At 45.3% G+C, this 22343-nt stretch overlaps 1 protein-coding gene across 1 annotated transcript in view; it reads left to right on the top strand.

Annotated features, from left to right (window-relative positions):
- The first annotated feature begins 5393 nt into the window (after positions 1 to 5393).
- The window catches only part of asah2 (N-acylsphingosine amidohydrolase 2), a 138421-nt gene continuing 121471 nt past the window's right edge, over positions 5394 to 22343 (top strand). Inside the window, exons 1-3 of the mRNA XM_085994878.1 lie at positions 5394 to 5493; positions 8373 to 8522; positions 11474 to 11562. Of these exons, the coding sequence (XP_085851004.1) occupies positions 8387 to 8522; positions 11474 to 11562 (225 nt within the window). The 5' untranslated portion in view covers positions 5394 to 5493; positions 8373 to 8386. The remainder of the gene's footprint in view (positions 5494 to 8372; positions 8523 to 11473; positions 11563 to 22343) is intronic.

The raw sequence follows: 22343 nt of genomic DNA on the forward strand, positions 1-22343 counted from the left end.
GTAAGGGGAAGAAGCAAAGGCGTGGGAGGCGCCATTTTATCCCATTGGGGAAGAAGCAAAAGCTCGGGAGGCGCCATTTTATTCCATTGGGGAAGAAGCAAAAGCGTGGGAGGCGCCATTTTAAATTGCCCAAGATGCCGAAAAGTGGCAGTATCACTGCTTTCGACAACGAGGTAGAAGACTGGACCACGTATGTGGAAAGAATTGAAGTGTACTGCAAGGCAAATGAGGTGGCTGATGGAAAGAGGGCGTCGGTATTATTAAATCTGATGGGTGCGAGTACGTACGGCCTATTGCGGAATTTAATTACCCCAGCTAAACCAATGGAGAAAAGTTTTGAGGAGATTGTTCATATCTTACAGGAACATCTAAGCCCTACACCACTGCTGATAGCAGAAAGATTCAAGTTCCATAAAAGAAACCAGCACAAAGATGAGAGCAATGCTGACTATCTTACGGAACTACGCAAGTTATCGAAGCACTGCCAGTTCGGATCAGGACTGGCAGACACCTTATGGGATAAGTTTGTCTGCGGGCTCCAGAGTGAAGGAACCCAGAAACGACTACTTTCAAAAAAGGACCTGACGCTAGAACAGGCTTTCAGCGTGGCAGTATCCTATGAAGCAGCAGCACGGGGAGCTGCAGAAATACAACAGAAACCACAAGAATACAGCGCTAATGAAATGGCGTATGGAGCCGAAAAGTGCTATCGCTGCAGCAGAACAACCCATGAGCAGAAGGACTGCTGGTTTAAAGACAAAATATGCAGGCAATGCGGGAAAATGGGACATATAGCAAGAGTCTGCAGGTCGGGAAAGAAGACCAACATGACAAGAACTGCTAAGGAACAGTACAGGAAAGTAAAGAAACTGACAGATAGTAGTTCAGAAGATCAGGAGAGTGATAAGGACTCCGGGAGCAGGCGACTAAGTTGTTTAACGTTACACAATGTGATCGCAAAAGAAGATCACCGAACCATTTGGGTCACCCTCATGATAGCAGGGTCCCCAGTGAAGATGGAATTGGACACAGGATCAGCCCTAACTGTCATGAATTGATGAGACTATGAGCGGCTATTCTCACACATACCCTTAAAGGACACGTCCATTGTATTGAAGACATACACGGGGCAAAAGTCTACCCCAGAGGAAAAATAAGGGTGCCAGTTGAATATAACGGAAAGGAAACACAGAAACTATACATGTATATACTACGAGATGGAGGACCACCATTATTGGGACGTGAATGGATCCGAAGACTACAATTGGATTGGCATTCCATTCTGGCACTAACTGTGACTGACAAAAAAATGATGACGTCGCACCTGGACGTCTGTCATAAATTCTATCTGATGCGGAAGAGGTGTTCCAACAAGGACTTGGGACTCTAAAAGAAGTAAAGGCAACCATAAAGAGTGAGGATAACGCAACCCCAAAATTTTTCAAGGCCAGACTGGTGCCATACGCGATATGCCCAGCTGTAGAAGCTGAACTGGAGAGTCTGGAGCATTCGGGGGTGCTGTCTAAGGTGGACAGGAGCGAGTGGGCCACACCCATCATTCCTGTAATGAAGAAAGCATTGAGCAGCATGCCTGGGGAGCCAAGGATGGTTCGCATCTGTGGGGACTTCAAGGTGACTGTGAACCCAGTCCTGCACACAGTACAGTATCCGCTTCCGCGGATAGAAGATATTTTCGCCTCTCTATCTGGAGGGAAACGTTTTACAAAGATTAACCTGGCTCAAGCATATCTACAAATGGAGGTGGAAGAAGCATCCAGGAAATACCTCACGATAAACACTCACAAAGGCCTTTACCAGTACAATCGACTGGTATTTGGGGTAGCATCGGCCCCGGCTATGTGGCAGAGGGCAATGGAACAAGTCCTGCAAGGGATCCCGGGGACCCAGTGTTATTTGGACGACATCCTGGTTACGGGCGAAAATGACAATGAACACCTTGCCAACCTGGAACAGGTGCTCACGAGATTGCAGGAATATGGGCTACAAGCCAACCGTCCCAAATGCGAGTTCTTCAGGAGACAAATCTCGTATTGTGGCCACATGATTGATGAGGAAGGGTTGCATAAGTCGCCGGACAAGATTGAGGCTGTAGTCAAGGCTCCAGCACCAGAAAATGTGTCGCAACTGAGGTCGTTCCTCAGGTTGGTGAACTACTACGATAAGTTCTTGCCGAATTTATCTACAATTCTGCACCCACTGAACGCCCTCCTTCAAACTGGTGTAACATGGAAATGGAGTGATGAGTGTAAGCGTGCCTTTCAGGAATGTAAATGCCAAATCACTTCAAAAGAAGTATTGGCCCACTACAACCCAACACTACCGATTCGGTTGGCATGTGATGCGTCACCTTACGGCATTGGAGCGGTGCTGTCACACAAATTCCGTGACGGTTCAGAGAGGCCAATAGCCTTTGCATCGCGCTCGCTAACCTCAGCTGAGCGTAACTACGCCCAGATTGACAGGGAGGCCCTCAGCCTGGTGTGGGGGGTGAAGAAGTTCAATCACTATCTGCACGGGCAGAAATTCACCCTACTGACTGATCATCAACCCTGGTCTCAATTTTTAACCCAAAGAAGGGCGATCCGGTGATGACGGTGCAACGGCTGCAAAGATGGTCACGTTTTCTAGGGGCACATCAGTATGACATAGAGTACAAAGGTACGAAACAACATGGAAACGCTGATGGGCTGTCGCGCCTACCGTTGCCTACGGTGGAAGAAGCACCTGCAGTGGACCCGGTGGAGATATTCCATGCGACCATAGTCGAATGTTTGCTGGTTACAAACGCAAGTATTGAGAAGGAAACCCGAAGTGACCCGACACTCTCTCGGGTCTATGATTTGACGGTGAAGGGATGGCCAGCATATGGCGACTCACTGTTGCCAGCATTCTCGCCAAGGTGGGAACAGCTGTCAGTGTGCCAGGGAACCTTGATGTGTGGATCCCGAGTGGTAATTCCACTCAAGTTGAGAGATAGAGTACTCAATGAGCTTCACGAGGGTCATCTGGGAGGGGTAAAAATGAAGAGCCTAGCCAGGGCGTTTGTGTGGTGGCCGGGAATCGATAAAGAAATCGAGGATATGACCAAGAGATGCACAGGATGCCAGAAGGTCCAAAACGCTCCACCACAGGCCCCGCTACATCCATGGGAGTGGCCCTCATCTCCATGGCAACGGGTGCACATTGATTTTGCTGGTCCATTTATAGACTCAATGTTTCTAATCGCTGTGGACGCCCATTCGAAATGGCCAGAGGTCATTAAAATGTCCTCCACCACCACGGAGAAAACTATTGCAGTCCTAAGGACCATCTTCGCCAGGAATGGGTTGCCAGAACAGATCTGTTCCGACAATGGCCCACAGTTTGTGTCTGAGGATTTCCGGAGGTTCCTGAAGAATAATGGGGTGAAACATTACACATCTGCCCCATATCATCCAGCCACAAATGGATTGGCTGAGAGGTTTGTTCAGACCTTTAAAAAGGCCATAAAGGCAATGTATAATGACGACATACCACTGCTACACAAGGTGGATAACTTCCTGTTTGCTTACCGGAATGCGACACATGCAGTAACCAACCAAACTCCAGCCGTACTGTTTTTCAACTGGAGACTAAGATGTCGCTTGGGTTTGCTCAAACCAAACATAAGACGAGATGTTGAGGATAAGCAGTTCCAGCACATAAATGAGAAGCCAACCAAGAGCTTCAAGATAGGGCAACCAGTCTTGGCCCGCGACTACCGAACAGAAAAATGGCAGCCAGGCACGATATGCACACAGCAGGGACCACTAATGTACACGGTGGACGTTGGAGAGAGCATCGTGAGACGCCATGCTGACCAGATTCTAGAGTCACAGGAACAAGCCAAACCTGTACCACAAGCATGTGCACCTGGTAATGAGCCCGAAGTACAGATTGCGTCTACCTCAGAAGCAGGGGTATAGGAAGCTGACGAACCAACCAATGACAATGAGCCAGAATTGACTCCACCGCCAGAACAGGATACTCGAGAAAGGCGCTATCCAGTCAGGATCAGGAAGCCTCCTCAAAGACTGAACTTATAAATGACTATTTCAGTTGATGTATATATTACTGAGAAAATTGTAATTGTAATTAGTTATTATTTAGTTGTTAAATGAATGTTATGTACTGTTTATCTAAAAGGGGAGGAATTGTTGTGTATGTACCTTTAAGGGAATAACTGGTCTTAGACTGCAGTATCGACAGTGACCACCCCTGTATAAAAGGCCCTAGCAGGCTTCTGTAGTTTCAGTTTCAAGCTGCCTCTTGTTCAGTAAAGTACCTGTTAAACTGTTCTCCCGAAGTCCGTGTATTATTGAGGCGCGGACTTTACACCACCTCCCCCAGAACCGGTTCCAATATCCCAGGAATTTGAATCTCTCCCCCTTGCACCATTCCTCTAGCCACGTATTCATCTGAAATATCCTTCTATTTCTACTCTGACTAGCACGTGGCACTGGTAGCAATCCTGAGATTACTACCTTTGAGGGCCTATTTTTAAATTTACCTCCTAACTCCTATATTCAGCTTTTAGGACCTTGTCCCGATTTTTACCTATATCGTTGGTACCTATATGCACCACGACAACTGGCTGCTCATCCTTCCCCTCCAGAATGCTCTACAGCCACTCTGAGACATCCTTGACCCTTGCACCAGGTAGGCAACATACTATTCTGGAGTCTCGTTTGTGGCCGCAGAAATGCCTAACTAGTCCCCTTACAATAGTATCCCCTATTACTATAGCTCTCCCACTCTTTTTCCTCCCGTCCTGTGCATTCAGGAAAAGTTATTAAAATGCCAACTGTTGGCATAAAGAAAATTTATGACTGGAATTTCACAGTAAGTAACAAATATGTGCCAGAATTCCAAAGCACACGGACCAGTGACCCTTCTAGTTTATTGGAAGCAGATAGGCCAGAGATAAGCTGAGCTGTGTAAAATGTTGTCACACTCGTGGAAGTTTGTACTTTCTTTACCCTTAAGATTGTGATATAGAGCTCAGCAGAATTGCTCAACATACTCAGTTTATCAACCTGATTATGCCACATCATATCTAAGATATAAGAAAACAAAACAAGATGACTTCAGTGTGGTCAAAAGAACAAGCGCAACTCAGGAATTTATTTATTATTTGGTCTTAAATTGTACATATTTACCCAGTTTTGGACTGTGGCCGCAAGCCACCAATATATGCATGTTTGATCTTTTCAAGCTGATTTTTGTTTAATCATTCAAAAGATGTGAAAATCAATCCCTTCCCTTCTGAATAGCCAAATCTCCGTTGTATCGGTTGTTGTTAAGCCTCTAATTGTACTCGTTATTAAACGTTATCTAATCAGTTTCAGTGCAATGTGCAGTCCTCTCTGGTGGGAAACGTTCAATACCTCTCATCAAGACCTGAAGCATTGACACTGTGGTGCCTGCAGCTGAAGTCAATGGTTCATGGTTAAGGTAAGATTGCTATTGATTAACGTGGATGACCTTTACAAGCTGGTGGTCTTGGATAAAACTGCTGGGTTTTATTCTGGCCTCCACACGAGTCTGACTGAGCAAAAGTAAAGCGGCCTAATGAAAGCCATTAGAAGACAAATCATGGCAAATGGATGGACATTTTACATTTTATTTCATAATGAATGATTGCCTGACCTATTTTCAGGATTACATCCTTTCTAAATCTATTCTTTTTACTGCTCTAGGATAGCAGGTTAGCATCTTTTTAACTATTGGCTATAAATGCCTCACAATCTGCAAGTCTTCAGCTGAGTTTATGCAGATCAGTGTCACAATTATGGTTTGATTTTCTTGCATCATGATTCCGTAGGTCTTCCGGATTGATCCGTTCTTTATATTTATTTTATTTCAGCTTGATCGTCTGATTATGATTTGTTTCCATGTTAATGACACTGTTGGGCCTTTTTGTGGTGCCCCAGATATATTTTCTGGGCTCTGTGTTTCAGCTGACTCGTAGGTGAGCCCTTGCTCCCAGTTCTCAGAGTGGTAACTGCTCTGATATGTAAATAAGCTTGATGGCATGTTTAAGAAAAGAAATGGAACTGCTTTAGCAGCTGGATCTACCTTGGCCTCTGATCCTTGTCTTCAAGAATCTGCAGAATTACACTAGGCCTTATTTTAGGCTTGAACTACCAAATGAATTTATGCGCAAGACAATAAATAATATATTTTACAGTAATGATGGATAATGCTAACTCCTATTATAAGGAAAATAATGGCATATAGACTACATATTATAATTCACTTTTACATGCATAATTCTTTTATATGCTTACCAAATATGGGGATATCAGGCTATCTAAAGCTTTGAAAGTTTCAAACAGGTTTACTTGCAAGATTACTGAATGGCTCTTGCATGTACCAAAGCACCAGAACAACTCAGATTTGGAAAGGAGAAAGCTGATAAAAACAGTAACTGGGGTCAGCTCCAGTAGAGAGCGAGGCCTGTCTGTATCGGACCAGCTCCAGTTAGAGCGAGGCCTGTCTGTGTGGGACCAACTCCAGTACAGAGCGAGGCCTGTCTGTATCGGACCAGCTCCAGTTAGAGCGAGGCCTGTCTGTGTGGGACCAACTCCAGTACAGAGCGAGGCCTGTCTGTATCGGACCAGCTCCAGTTAGAGCGAGGCCTGTCTGTGTGGTACCAACTCCAGTACAGAGCGAGGCCTGTCTGTGTGGGACCAGCTCCAGTAGAGAGCGAGGCCTGAGTGTGTGGTACCAACTCCAGTAGAGAGCGAGGCCTGTCTGTGTGGGACCAGCTCCAGTACAGAGCGAGGCCTGTCTGTGTGGGACCAGCGCCAGTACAGAACGAGGCCTGTCTGTGTGGGACCAGCTCCAGTAGAGAGCGAGGCCTGAGTGTGTGGTACCAACTCCAGTACAGAGCGAGGCCTGTCTGTGTGGGACCAGCTCCAGTACAGAACGAGGCCTGTCTGTGTGGGACCAGCGCCAGTACAGAACGAGGCCTGTCTGTGTGGGACCAGCTCCAGTGCAGAGCGAGGCCTGTCGGTGTGGGACCAACTCCAGTACAGAGCGAGGCCTGTCTGTGTGGGACCAGCTCCAGTACAGAACGAGGCCTGTCTGTGTGGGACCAGCTCCAGTGCAGAGCGAGGCCTGTCTGTGTGGGACCAGCTCCAGTACAGGGCGAGGCCTGTCTGTGTGGGACCAGCTCCAGTGCAGAGCGAGGCCTGTCTGTGTGGTACCAACTCCAGTACAGAGCGAGGCCTGTCTGTGTGGGACCAGCTCCAGTACAGAGTGAGGCCTGAGTGTGTGGGACCAGCTCCAGTACAGAGCGAGGCCTGTCTGTGTGGGACCAGCTCCAGTACAGAGCGAGGCCTGTCTGTGTGGGACCAGCTCCAGTAGAGAGCGAGGCCTGTCTGTGTGGGACCAGCTCCAGTAGAGAGCGAGGCCTGAGTGTGTGGTACCAACTCCAGTACAGAGCGAGGCCTGTCGGTGTGGGACCAGCTCCAGTACAGAACGAGGCCTGAGTGTGTGGGACCAGCTCCAGTACAGAGCGAGGCCTGTCTGTGTGGGACCAGCTCCAGTACAGAACGAGGCCTGTCTGTGTGGGACCAGCTCCAGTGCAGAGCGAGGCCTGTCTGTGTGGTACCAACTCCAGTACAGAGCGAGGCCTGTCTGTGTGGGACCAGCTCCAGTGTAGAGCGAGGCCTGAGTGTGTGGTACCAGCTCCAGTACAGGGCGAGGCCTGTCTGTGTGGGACCAGCTCCAGTGTAGAGCGAGGCCTGAGTGTGTGGTACCAGCTCCAGTACAGGGCGAGGCCTGTCTGTGTGGGACCAGCTCCAGTACAGAGCCTGGCAGAACTTGCATAACTATCTATTTAATTAAAAAAAAAAACTAAATCAGGTGCATATCATCTGAACAAATCACACAGCATGTTTGTGCTAGAATTTTTAAACTCTTAATGCACTCGAATTGGCCTAGCAAGCCACTTAGTTGTACAAACTATCACAATGAAGCACAATACCATTGTGGGAGCAGCTTCACTGCAGGAACTGCAATGGTTCAAGTAGGCCCACCACCAGTTTCTCAGGGCAACCCAGGTCCTGAGAACCAAATAAATAAGTTGCCTATAATTATCTGTGCTTGGTTTTATTTCTGCATTGGCTACTCAAATTAACATTGTGCTCCAACCATTGCTCAAGATGTGTGCAACACTGGAAAGGCAGTAATTAATTAACATTTGCAGTATACGCTAACTGACCTGTAGCAGCCCTTGCTGACCTGTGCTGTAAATTGCCTCTCATGGGTGGATTAGATCACTACAATTTCTTTTTACTGGCTCTAACTATTTTATTTCTTATCAGGCTTGATTTGTGGAATGGGTTCCAAGTATAATAAAAGTACCTGTACATCCCTGGAGATTACGTTTATTGTGCTGTTTATCCTAATGACGGCGGTGGCTGTGACTGTCATTACTCTCTTCTTTATCAAAGATGGAACAACATCAGTTGTTGGTAAGTGGGGGAGGAGAATTAGCACTCTTAAAGTGTGGCGGGTATCTGTCTAGGTAGCAACCCAGAGACAACTCATGCTACAAGGTGAAACACTAGTAGATATTTATACCAATAAGCCTTTCCACCAATTGTAAATGTTGTATTATCAAAGACATAAAGAACTTGCATTAATATAGCATCTTATTGGATCCTGGGGACATCCCAAAGTGTTTCACAAACAAGTAGCTTTGAAGTGCAGTCACTTTGATGTTGTTAAATGCAGCAGCCAAGGTATGCAAAGCAACATCTCACAAACAACCGAGGAATCAATGACCAGATAATTGACTTTCGGTGATGTTATTTGAATCTTGGGACAATTCTCTGCTCATGTTCGAATAGTGCCGTGGGATGTTTTACATCCAACGAAACAAGCAGACGAGGCCCTTAGTTTAATGTCATGACTGAAAGACAGTGGCCCTGTTAATATGAAGGTGGCTTCCGAGCGCGGTGCAGGGTGGGTTGTGGGCGGTGGTGGAATTGCGTGGGCGAAACGCGGAAATCAACTCAGTGGGTCGGAATCTGCAATCTCAACTCAATTGAACCAATTCATTTTGACTTCTGGCTTTCGCGTCTCCAAGCTGTGCAGTGGACGTGGTGCGCACCCGCATGGTGCGATCTCAATCGTATTTGACGGGACAACGTACAGAGAAAAATCTGGCCATAGCCAAGATGCTGCAGTCTGCAGCCGGGCTTTTGAACCAGAGCTCCTCGAGGTCGCCCACCACGGCCGTCTCAAGACCCCTCATTGCATGAGCAGCACCTTCCACCACCCATGATGTAGCCACTGGGGTAGCACCTCGTAAGAGCAGCATGATAGGCAAAAGAGCTCCTAAGACTAGCACTAGGGGTTTGCATCAGGGTGGCTTTTAGTTTTTGTGTGTGTTTGCTGGCGATTTAAAATCACACGTGTTGATCAAATTCTTCTTTTGCCGGGTTTCTTTGATTTGGTGTGTATTGACCATGCTATCTGATGTGATAGAAATACCCATGCTAGTGCTGAGGTTGTGGGCATTCAGCTGGAGGACGGAAGGATTGGGTCTGATGATAGAGATTGTTGGTACAGGGTGTGGGGGGTGGGTGGCGGTGAGGTGGTAGGGAGGGATTCAGTCAAAGAGTTCCTCGATGATTTGATGTACAGCTCTGGCAGCGTTGGCGACACTTGCTCCTCCTGGGCATCCTCGATTTCCTTCTGTTCTTCTTGTTACTGCGCCTCCACAGGTGGCTCAAAGTGTTGCCCCTTTTTCAGGGCAAAGTTATGGAGCATGCAGCAAATAACGATGACTCTGGAGACTCGCTCTAAATTGTATTGCAGGAAACCTCCAGGCCAATCCAAGGAGTGGAACCTTTGCTTCAGAGTACTGATCGTTTACTCAGACAGGGCACTGATAGAAGCTTGGCTCTAATGGTAGCGCTCCTCTACATCTGTGAGCAGGTTCCTGACTGGTGTCATGAGCCACATATTCAGGGGATACCCCTTGTCCCCAAGCAGCTAGCCTGTCACCTAGTAGTCTGCACGGAATAGATGGGGAATTGAGGTCTGGCAGAGGAGGAAAGCATCATGACAACTGCCAGGAAACTGGGCACTGACCCAAATGATGTGCTTGTTGTTGTTGCACACCAGCTGCATATTCAGTGAGTGGATGTGCTTCCTGTTGGTGTATACTCCAGGGTCTTGATATGAATGCTGAAGGCTATGTGGATGCAGTCAATTATGCCCTGCACCTGGGGAAGCTTGCGATCTTGGCAAAGACCACAGCCCTGTCTTCCTGCTTTGCTGCTTCCATAGAGAAGATGAAAGGAAGAAAGCAAGAACTTGCATTTCTATAGCGCCTTTCAAAACCTCAGGACGTCCCAAAGCGCTTTACAGCCAATGAAGTACTTTTGAAGTATAGTCACTGTTGTAATGTAACAAATGCACACAGCAACATCCCACAGACAGCAATTAGATAAATGACCAGAAAACCTGTTTTAGTGATGTTAGTTGAGGGATAAATATTGGCCAGGATACTGGGGAGAACGCCCCTGCTCTTCTTCGAATAGTGCCATGGGATCTTTTACGTTCACCTGAGAGGGCAGATGTGCCTCTGTTTAATGTCCCTTCCAAAAGAAGGCACCTCTGACAGTGCAGAACTCCCTCAGTACTGCACTGGAGTGTCAGCCTGGATTATGTGTTCAAGTCTCTGGAGTGGGACTTGAACCCACAACCCTCTCACTCAGGTGAGAGTGCTACCCACTGAACCACAGCTGACACCTAAGATGAAGTAGTTTGCTTTGGTGAAGAACACATCAGTGACCTGCTTGATGTAGGAATGCACTGTAAATTGACTAACGTAGCTTATACCACCTGCTGCAGCCTGGAATGACCCTGAGCTGTAGCGATTCAGGGTCACAGGCTGCAGTTGGTGCTGCAGCAAGTGACATAACTGTCCAACAGCCCCTCTGGTGAAGCAGAGCAGCGAGACACACTGCTCACCAAATGCAGGTACAAAGTTCTGGTCATGTAAACTCGTATGGGGCAAGGCGTTCTGTGACACCTCTCCTCCTTTGTCCTCTCTTCCTGTAGCTGCAGGTCTCTCCACATTTGCTGCTGTTGCTCCTTCTGTTCCTCCAGCCATGAGGGCAGACCCATATTGCCAGAGGAAGTTTGTACAGAAGCTGCTGGGCAGAAACACAATTCAAATCCTTTATAAAGTTCTATTAAATGCTCAGATATTTGCCATTGCTGTTTTCCCTTTTCTGCCACAAATTGGTGACAAAATATAATTCCGAAGATTTGTAAGGTATCTGGGTATTGCACTACACTGGGTTACAATGCGAGATTCTGGGAAAACTTATCAGGAATCAGAGTTTTTACTGAAATTAATATCCACTGTCTGTGATGTCCCTTTAAAACTCCTTCACTTGTGTTTCAGATTCAAAACCAACTAAAGTACCTACGAGCTATTATCAGATTGGTGCTGGCCGCGCTGATTGCACTGGTCCAATAGCAGACTTACCTCTGGTACGTGCATTTGTTTGCAGAATTGTTCTGTGACAATATAGTTTCCCCTTTTCCTCTTTTAGATCTCTAACCTGCTCTAAATACTCTGCCAATCCTGCTCTATAAATGGTTAGTGACCTTTCTTCCCTATTGGAAAACATGGCACCTGTGATTAGGTACTCGGTGTGTGGTGAATCATGAACACAAACCCTTGCCCTGTCCTTGTTCTGGATTTCTGCACCAGAGGAAATAGTTTCTCTTTATCTACCCTATTCAATCCTTTTATCAATTGAAACAGCTCCAGTAGATCACCCCTCAGTCTTCTATACATCTACTCAAGGGAATACAAGCCTGCTTTCATAATTTAACCCTTTAAGCCCTGGTATAATTCTGGTAAATCTCCCTCCAGGGCCAATATATCCTTCCTGAGGGGCAGTGCCCAAAACTGAATGCAGTGCTCCAGATGGGGTCTGCACAAGGCTCTGTAAAACAGTCCTTATGGATACGAAGTCCCATCTTCACACTGAGGACACACTCCATTGTGTTGTGTGGCACTACCACTGTGCTAAATGGGATAGATTCAGAACAGATCGAGCCGCTCAAAACTGGGCATCCATGAGGCGCTGTGGGGCATCAGCAGCAGCAGAATTGTATTCCATCACAATCAGTAACCTTGTGGCCTGGCATATCCCTCACTCTACCATTACCATCAAGCCAGGGGACCAAACCTGGTTCAATGAGGAGTGTAGAAGAGCAAGACAGGAGCAGAACCAGGCATGCCTAAAAATGCAGTGCCAACCTGGGGAAGCTGCAACACAGGACTACATGCATGCTAAAAAGCAGAAGTAGCATGCTATACTCAGAGCTAAGCGATCCCACAATCAACGGATCAGATCAAAGCTCTGCAGTCCTGCCACATCCAGTCATGAATGGTGGTGGACAAATAAACAGCTAACTGGAGGAGGCAGCTCCATGAATATCCCCATCCTCAATGATGGTGGAGCCCAGCACACGAGTGCAAAAGACAAGGCTGAAGCATTTGCATCCATCTTCAGCCAGAAGTGCCGAGTGGATGACCCATTTCGAGCTCCTCCTGAGGTCCCCACCATCACAGAAGCCAGTCTTCAACCAATTCGATTCACTCCACGTGATATCAAGAAATGGCTAAGCACACTGAATACAGCAAAGGCTATGGGCCCTGACGATATCCCGGCTATCGTGCTGCAGACTTGCGCTCCAGAACTAGCCGTGCCTCTAGCCAAGCTGTTCCAGTACAGCTACATCTTCCAAAAATGAGCAAGGTCTCCCAGGTATGTCCTGTCCACAAAAAGCAGGACAAATCCAACCTGGCCAATTACCACCCCATCAGTTTACTCTCAATCATCAGCAAAGTGATGGAAGGTGTCGTCGAAAGTGCTATCAAGCAGCACTTACTCACCAATAACCTGCTCACCGACGCTCAGTTTGGGTTCTGCCAGGGCCACTTGGCTGCAGACCTCATTATAGCCTTGGTCCAAACATGGACAAAAGAGCTAAACTTCAGAGGTGAGGTGAGAGTGACTGCCCTTGACATCAAGGCAGCATTTGACCGAGTGTAGCATCAAGGAGCCCTAGTAAAACTGAAGCCAATGGGAATCAGGGGGAATACTCTCCACTGGCTGGACTCATACCTAGCACAAAGGAAGGTGGTTGTGGTTGTTGGAGGTCAATCATCTCAGACCCAGGACATCATTGCAGGAATTCCTCAGGGCAGTGTCCTAGGCCCAACCAGCAGTCCATGCCTGCATGCAGCAAGACCTGGCCAACAATCAGGCTTGGGCTGATAAGTGGCAGGTAACATTCACACCACACAAGCGCCAGGCAATGACTATCTCCAACAAGCGAGAGTCTAATCACCACCCCTTGACATTCAATGACATTACCATCATCGAATCCCCCACCATCAACATCCTGGGGGACACCACTGACCAGAAACTTAACTGGACCAGCCACATAAATACTGTGGCAACAGGAGTGGGTCAGAGGCTGGGTATTCTGCAGCAAGTGTCTCACCTCTTGACTCCCCAAAGCTGTTCCACCATCTACAAGGCACAAGTCAGAAGTGTGATGGAATACTCTCCACTTGCCTGGATGAGTGCTGCTCCAGCAACACTCAAGTAGCTCGACACTATCCAGAACAAAGCAGCCTGCTTGATTGCCACCCCATCCACCACCTTAAACATTCACTCCCTCCACTACCGGTACAGCGTGGCTGCAGTGTGTACCATCTACAAGATGCACTGCAGCAACTCACCAAGGCTTCTTCGGCAGCGCCTCCCAAACCCGCGACCTCTACCACCTAGAAGGACAAGGACAGCAGACGTATGGGAACACCATCACCTGCAAATTCCCCTCCAAGTTGCACACCATCCTGACTTGGAAATATATTGCTGATCCTTCATCGTCGCTGGGTCAAAATCCTAGATCTCCCTCTCTAACAGCACTGTAGGACTACCTTCACCACACGGACTGCAGCGGTTCAAGAAGGTGGGTCACCACCACTTTCTCAAGGGCAACTAGTGATGGGCAATAAATGCTGGCCTTGCCAGCGACGCCCACATCCCAGGAATGAATAAAAAAAGCTGGAGTATACCTTCCTCCCTTTTGTATTCCAACCCTTTGAGATAAAGCCCAACATTCCATTATCCTTCTTGATTTCTTTTTATACCCGTAGCTTTGTGTGATTTGTGTCCATGGACTCCCACATCTCTTTGCTCCTCCACAGTTCCTAGTTTTTCAAATTTAGAAAATACCCTGATTTATCATTCTTGGCTGCAAGGTGGATGACATCAGACTTTCCCTCATTGAACCTTATTTGCCACAGTTTTGTCCACTCACATAACCTGTCTATGTCCATTTCCAACTTCCTGCTCTCATCTGCATTATTTTCTGCGCCTCCCAACTTAGTATTATCTGCAAACGTGGATATACAACTCTCTATCCCTTCATCCAAGTCATTGATAAATATGGTGAAAAGGTGAGGCCCCGCTACAGATCTCTGGAGAACACTACTAATCACATCCTGCCAATCAGAGTACGTTCCCTTTATCTCTACTCTCTGTCTCCTACCTCCCAACCAATTTCCAACCCATGATGTAAGGTTGTCTCCAATTCTGTGCACTTTCATTGTTGCTAATAAATCAAAGAAATTATAGGAGAGAAGGACACCATTCGGCCCATAGTACCTCTGCTCATCCTAGCTCTTCAAATGCAGCTGTCTACTCTAATCCCATTTCCCTGCCCTTTCCCCTTTTTATATTTATCCTTTCCAAATACTTAACCATTTCCCTTTTAATTGATGTTATGGTCTCTGCCTCAATAGCCACTTGTGATAAAGCATCTCATGTTCTAATAACCCTCAGTGTCAATAGAATCTCTTCTACCTTCTGCTTTGTTCTAGTAATAATCTGAAGTCTATGCACCCTTGTTACTGATTAGCCATCCAGTGGAAACAATCTTTCACTGTTTACCCTCTTAAAGCTGTTTATAATTTTGATAACATCAATTGGACACCCCCCCTCACCCAACCATTTAATCTCTGTTCCAGTGAAAAAGTCACATTTTGTCAATCTTCGTAAGTATAACCACTCTTTCCTGCTTTCATTGTGGCAAGTCTATGCTGTACACTCCCTTTGGCTTGGGTATCTTTTTTTGTTATGAGGTGCCCAGAACTGTAATAATACTGTAGCCTAATCAGTTGCCTTGCACAACATTTATTCATTTCCTTGCTTTTGTATTCAATGTCTATTTATAAACTCAGTCCCCTTTTTCACCTACACTCCCAGCTTTCAAAATGTATGTCTCTGCACCTCTAGATCTCACAGTTCCTTCATTCTGTTAAGATTCGTACCATACAGGGTATACTTGCTATCACTTTTTTTTACCCACAATGAGATGCTTCACATTTCTCTGCATTGTACGGCATCCGTCATCCATCTGCCTGCTCTGCTAATATGTCTGCATCCTTCCTCACAGCTCGTAAACTGTTCAATAAATTTAGGGAGCATTACATATTTACAGTGTCAAGACAATTCCTCGTCAGAAGCCTTAGGTTGGGCGGGGGTAGTGAGGCAGTGGGCATGTTGGGCACTGGGTTGGGGCAATGCATGGCCTCTGAGGGGGGAGTGGTTCCACCCAACACTCCACATAACAAACATGTGGATAAAGCACCTTCGGGAGATTTGCAAATCTGATCAAGTGATGTACAGGCTGTGCTTGGAGCTGCGGTAAGCATGAGGATGTGTGTGATCCTTTTTTGCGGAACGCTCTCACTGCCCTCTCACCCCTAATTTAATATAATCAGCAAACTTCAATATCATTCCCTTTGCGTCTATATCCAAAACATGTATATAAATAGAGAAGAAAACACATTGCAGAACAGCTTCCTGGGATACACCACTACCCAGATCATGCCAATTTGAAAAACATTGCTGCTCTTCTTGCATTCTGTCTCTTAGTCATCACTTTATCCAAGCAGATACATTGCTTTTAATGCCGTGTGCCTTCATTTTTTGTAGCAAGTCTCTTTTGTGGCATCTTACCAAATGTCTTCTGAAAGTCATTAAAAAGGAGATCCATTGCATTTCCTTTATACACTCTGCGATTGCCTTGAAAAGTTCAAATAAATTAGTCTCGAACAACCTGGTCTTTACAAATCTGTGCTGACTCTCCCTGATTAGCTCATACCTTTCCACATGTGTTCACTAATTTCACCCCTATTATGGACTCGAAATTTACTCGCTGCAACCCAATGGTTATCCATTTTCCCTTTTTTGAACAGCATTTGCCATTTTTTGGGGACAATTCCTGTTTACAAAGAGTTTTATGGTTTACAAAGAAAATTATGATTAATGTATCTACGATCTCCTCCCTAACCCTCCCAGTAATCCCTGATGCACACCACCTGTGTTTAGTGACATTTCTACTTTCTGTCCCATTAGTTTTTTTTTTAATGTCTTCCTTTTGAATCTTCCTCTTCATTAGTGGCTCATTTACAACCTGCTCAAGTACTCATATAGTCCCACTTTCACCCTCCCCTGTAAAATTGGGCAAAGTGTATATCTGTTATTTCTTCACTCTTATGTACAAGATGGCTTCCTCTATCTCCAAATAGCCCCACCCCTTCTTTGATGTCCTTTTACTTATTATATGCTTTAAAAGCCCTTACTTTTTCCCTTTGTTGAGCACTATTATTTGCTCATACTTTCTCTTTGCCTTCCTAATCTCCCTCTACTTTTCTTCTTTATTATGCTGCTTATTGCACTAATCCCCCTCTTTATCCATGGAATCCCAGCTTTTGACAATCCACTTCGCTCTTTGCTAGAAAGTATTTAACCTGCACCATATCCATCTCATTATTAAATATCTCCCCCTGCTGGCCTGGTGTTCTTTTCCAACCAATTATTTTGGGCCAGATATTCTTTCATCTCACTGCAATGAGCTAATTTCCAGTCCAATAGTTTTATCTTGAGTTCCTCTTTTCCTTGATGTATTTCCAATGTGTGTCTAAATCTCCAGTGGTTACTATCTAACCAGATATTTCCGGCTCACCTACATGTCCTGCTTTGTTACCCATGACCAGATCTAACACTGCTTCCCTTGTCAGATGTATAACATACTGATTAAGGTAGTAATCCTGGATGCATTCTAAAAAACCTTCTCACTTGGATCATAAAATGTACCCCCAAAATAAAAAACAGATCCTTTATTATTGTTAACTCTACACAGATGGACACCGTCTGAGCAGCACTATCGATTTAAAAGCTTCCTTTCAACAACTGTATTTGTGCCCTTAATCAACCAGGCCATCGCTCTTTATCTCCCTTGAAACTTATATTGCCAGAAATTTAGTTCAGCCCTGTTTGGCTCCCGCCCAAGTTTCCACCAAAGCTATAACATCATATCCCTCCATTCTAATTAGTGCCTCTCGTTCTCCGCCTTCATTTCTAATACTTTCTGCATGTACAGTATATATAAACACAACTCTGAGGCATTCATACTTCTCAGTACTTTTTCCTTTTTTACTTATTTTTTCATTCACGACCCTCCTTCTCAACTCTCAACTACTCTCCCAAGGTACATCTCTTCATACAAAGCTTTTGAGCCGACTATTTTAGACTACTTTACCCTTTCATTATAATTATTCTTAAACTCTTCCGCATATGCTCTAAAGTAAGCCCATCCATCACACTCCCTGAGTATTAGTTTAAGCTCTCACCCTCTCTATTCTTGGCGTCAGGACATTGGCACCAGTTTGGTTCAGGTAGAGTCTGCTCCCCTCCCCACACCGCCCCTCCCACCCCATATTGCCACCTCCTGTACCATTCAAGGAAATAATGCATAATTTGCAACAAACATATATTCCTCTAGGACATAAAAACCCAAAAGGAAAAGTGCTCCAACCATGGCTAACAAAAGAAATTAAAGCTAGCATTAAGGCAAAGGAGGAAGCTTATAAAGTTGCCAGAAAAAGTGGTCAGCCTGAGGATTGGGATCTTTTTAGAAATCAGCAAAGGGGGACCAAGAAATTGATAAAGAAAGGGAAAATGGAATATGAGCACAAACTAGCGAAAAATATAAAAACGTATTAGAAACATAGAAGATAGGAGCAGGAGTAGGCCATTTGGCCCCTTGAGCCTGTTCCGCCATTTAATGAGATCATGGCTGATCATCCAAATTCAGTACCCTGTCCCTGCTTTCTCCCCATATTCCTTGATCCCTTTAGCCTTAAGAAATACATCTAACTCCTTCTTGAATATATTTAATGAATTGGCCTCAACTGCCTTCTGTGGTAGAGAATTCCACAGGTTCACCACTCTCTGGGTGAAGCAATTCCTCCTCATCTCAGTCCTAAATGGCTTACCCCCTTATCCTTAGACTGTGACCTCTGGTTCTGGACTCCCCCGCCATCGGGAACATCCTTCCTGCATTTAGTCTGTCTAGTCCTGTTAGAATTTTATAAGTTTCAATGAGATCCCCTCTCATTCCTCATTCTTCTAAACTCGAGCGAATATAAGCCTAATCGACCCAATCTCTCCTCATACGTCATTCCTGCCATCCCAGGTATCAGTCTGGTGAATCTTCGCTGCACTCCCTCCATGGCAAGAACATCCTTCCTCAGATAAGGTGACCAAAACTGCACACAATACTCAAGGTGTGGTCTCACCAAGGCCCTGTACAACTGCAGCAAGACATCCTTGCTCCTGTACTCGAATCCTCTTGCAATGAAGGCCAACATACCATTTGCCTTTTTAACCACCTGCTGCACCTGCATGTTTACCTTCAGCGACTGATGCACAAGGACACCCAGGTCTCGTGCACTTCCCCTTTTCCCAATCTATTGCCGTTCAGATAATAATCTGCCTTCCTGCCACCAAAGTGGATAACCTCGCATTTATCCACATTATACTGCATCTGCCATGCATCTTTCCAATCACCCAACCTGTCCAAATCATACTGGAGTTTCTCTGCATCCTCCTCACAGCAAACACGCCCAGCCAACTTTGTGTCGTCTGCAAGCTTGGAGATATTACATCTAGTTCCCTCGCCTAGATCATTAATCTATATTGTGAATAGCTGGGGTCCTAGCACCAATCCCTGCCGTACCCCACTAGTCACTGTCTGCCACTCGGAAAAAGACCCATTTATTCCAACTCTTTGCTTCCTGTCTGCCAACCAGTTCTCCATCCAAGTCAGTACCTTACCCCCAATCCCATGTGTTTTAACTTTGCACGCTAATCTCTTACGCGGGACCTTATCGAAAGCCTTCTGAAAGTCCAAATACACTATATCCACTGGTTCTCCCTTATCTATTCTACCAGTTACATCCTCAAAAAATTCCAGTAGATTAGTCAAGCATGATTTACCTTTTGTAAATCCATGTTGATTTTGTCCGATCCTGTCACTGTTTTCCAAGTGCTCTGGTATTACACCTTTTATAATGGATTCTAGCATTTTCCCCGCTACTGATGTCAGGCTTACCGGTCTATAATTCCCCATTTTCTTTGTACCACCTTTTTAAATAGTGGGGTTACATTAGCTACCCTCCAATCCATGAGAACTGTTCCAGAGTCTATAGAATTTTGGAAGATGACCAGCAATGCATCTATTATTTCCAGGGCCACTTCCTTAAATACCCTAGGATGTAGATTATCAGGTCCTGGGGATTTATCGGCCTTCAAGCCCATCAATTTCCCTAGCACCATTTCCCTACAAATACTCATTTCATTCAATTCCTCCCTCTCATTAGACCCTATGTTCCCCAGCATTTCTGGGAGGTTATTTGTGTCCTCCTTTGTGAAGACAGAACCAAAGTATGTGTTTAATTGGTCTGCCATTTCTTTGTTCCCCATTATAAATTCCCCTGATTCTGACTGCAAGGGACCTACGCTTGACTTCACCAATCTTTTTCTCTTCACATATCTATAGAAGCTTTTACAGTCAGTTTTTATGTTCCCCTGAAAACTTCCTCTCATATTCTATTTTCCCCCTCTTTATTAATCCCTTTGTCCTCCTTTGCTGAATCCTAAACTGCTCCCAATCCTCAGGTTTGCTGTTTTTTCTGGCCAATTTATATGTCCTCTCCTTGGCTCTTACGCTGCCCCTAATTTCCCTTGTTAGCCACGGTTGAGTCATCTTGTTTGTTTTATTTTTTGCCAAACAGGGATGAAGAAATTCTGTAGTTCATCCATGCGATCTTTAAATGTTTGCCATTGCCTATCCACTGTTTACCCTTTAAGTAATGCTCCCCAATCCATCCTAGCCAACTCGCGCCTCATACCATCATTGTTTCCTTTATTTAAATTCAGTACCCTAGTCTCTGAGTCAACTACTTCACTCTCCATCGTAATGAAGAATTCTATCATATTATGTTCGCTCCTTCCCAAGGGGCCTCACACAAGATTGCTAATTAATCCTTTCTCATTACATAATACCCAGTCTAAGATGGCCTGATCTCTTGTTGGTTCCTTGACATATTGGTCCAGGAAACCATCCCGTATACATTCCAGGAATTCCTCCTCCACAGTATTGTTACTAATTTGGTTAGCCCAATCTATATGTAGATTAAAGTCACCCATGATAACTGCTGTGCCGTTATTGCCCCGTTTGATTTACACCTTTGATTTCTCTGCCTTCCACTTTTGCTTTTCTCCTTCCTGTCTTTTGTTTCTATCCTTGCTTCCCTTTCCTCTGTCTCCCTGCACAGGTTCCCAACCCCCTGCCATTTTAGTTTAAACCCTTTTAAATTGTAAAAGCTTCTATTGGTATGTGAAAAGGAAAAGACTGGCGAAGGTAAATGTAAGTCCTTTACAGTCAGAGATGCGAGAATTTATAATGGGCAATGAGGAAATAGCAGAGAAATTAAATAAATACTTTGTTTCTGCCTTCACGGAGGAAGACACAAAAAACCTCCCATAAATATGAGAAAACCAAGGGTGTGGCTAGAATGAGGAACTTAAAGAAATTATTATTGGTAAAAAAACAGTCCTAGCAAAATTAATGGGACTAAAAGTCAATAAAACCCAAGGACTGGATGACCTACATCCTAGGGTTTTGAAAGAGGTGGCCATTGGGATAGTGGACACATTGGTTGTCATCTTCCAAAATTCTATAGATTCTGGAACGGTTCCTGCAGATTGGAGGATAGCAAATGTAACCCCACTATTTAAGAAAGGAGGGATAGAGAAAACGGGGAACTACAGACCTGTTAGCCTCATATCAGTAGTTGAGAAAATGCTGGAATCTATTATAAAGGATGCAATAACTGGGCACTTAGAAACTAATAGTAAGATTGGGCAGAGTCAACATGGATTTATGAAAGGGAAATCCTGTTTGACAAACTTATTGGAGTTCTTTGAGGATGTAACTAGTGGAGTAGACAAAGGGGAACCGATAGATGTGGTGTATCTGGATTTTCAGAAGGCCTTTGATAAGGTCCCACACAAGAGGTTGGTGAACAAAATTAGGGCACATGGAATTTGGGGTAATATACTAGCATGGATTGAGAATTGATTAACAGATAGAAAACAAAGAGTAGGGATAAACGGGTCTTTTTCAGGATGGCAGGCTGTGACGAGTGGGGTACCACAAGGATTGCTGCTTGTCCCCAGCTATTCACAATCTATATCAATGATTTGGATGAGGGGACTAAATGTAACATTTCCAAATTTGCTGATGATACATAGCTAGGTGGCAGTGGCAGTTGTGAAGAGGATGTGAAGAGGCTTCAAGGGGATCTCGACCGGCTCAGTGAGTGGGTGAGAACATGGCAGATGGAATATAATGTGGATAAATGTGAAGTTATGGTGAAAGATTGGGGAATGCAGATGCTCAAAGAGACCTGGGTGTCCTTGTACATGAGTCACTGAAAGTGAATGTGCAGGTGCAGCAAGCCATTAGGAAGGCAAATGGTATGCTGGCCTTCATTTCAAGAGGATTTGAGTACAGGAGTAAAGAAGTCTTACTCCAATTATATAGGGCCTTGGTGAGACCACACCTGGAGTACTATGTACAATTTCGGTCTCCTTACCTAAGGAAGGATATACTTGCCATAGAGGGAGTGCAACAAAAGTTCACGAGATTGATTCCTGGGATGGCGGGACTGTCGTATGAGAAGAGACTGAGTAAACTAGGCCTGTATTCTCTTGAATTCAGAAGAATGAGAGGGGATCTCATTGAAGCATTACAGGGCTTGATAGGGTGGATGCTGGGAGAATGTTTCCCTTGGCTGGGGAGTCTAGAACCAAGGGTCACAGCCTCAGGAT

This window comes from Somniosus microcephalus, chromosome 8, assembly GCF_052327205.1.
Source record: "Somniosus microcephalus isolate GS21.2 chromosome 8, FLI_Smic_1.0, whole genome shotgun sequence".
Lineage (NCBI taxonomy): Eukaryota > Metazoa > Chordata > Chondrichthyes > Squaliformes > Somniosidae > Somniosus > Somniosus microcephalus.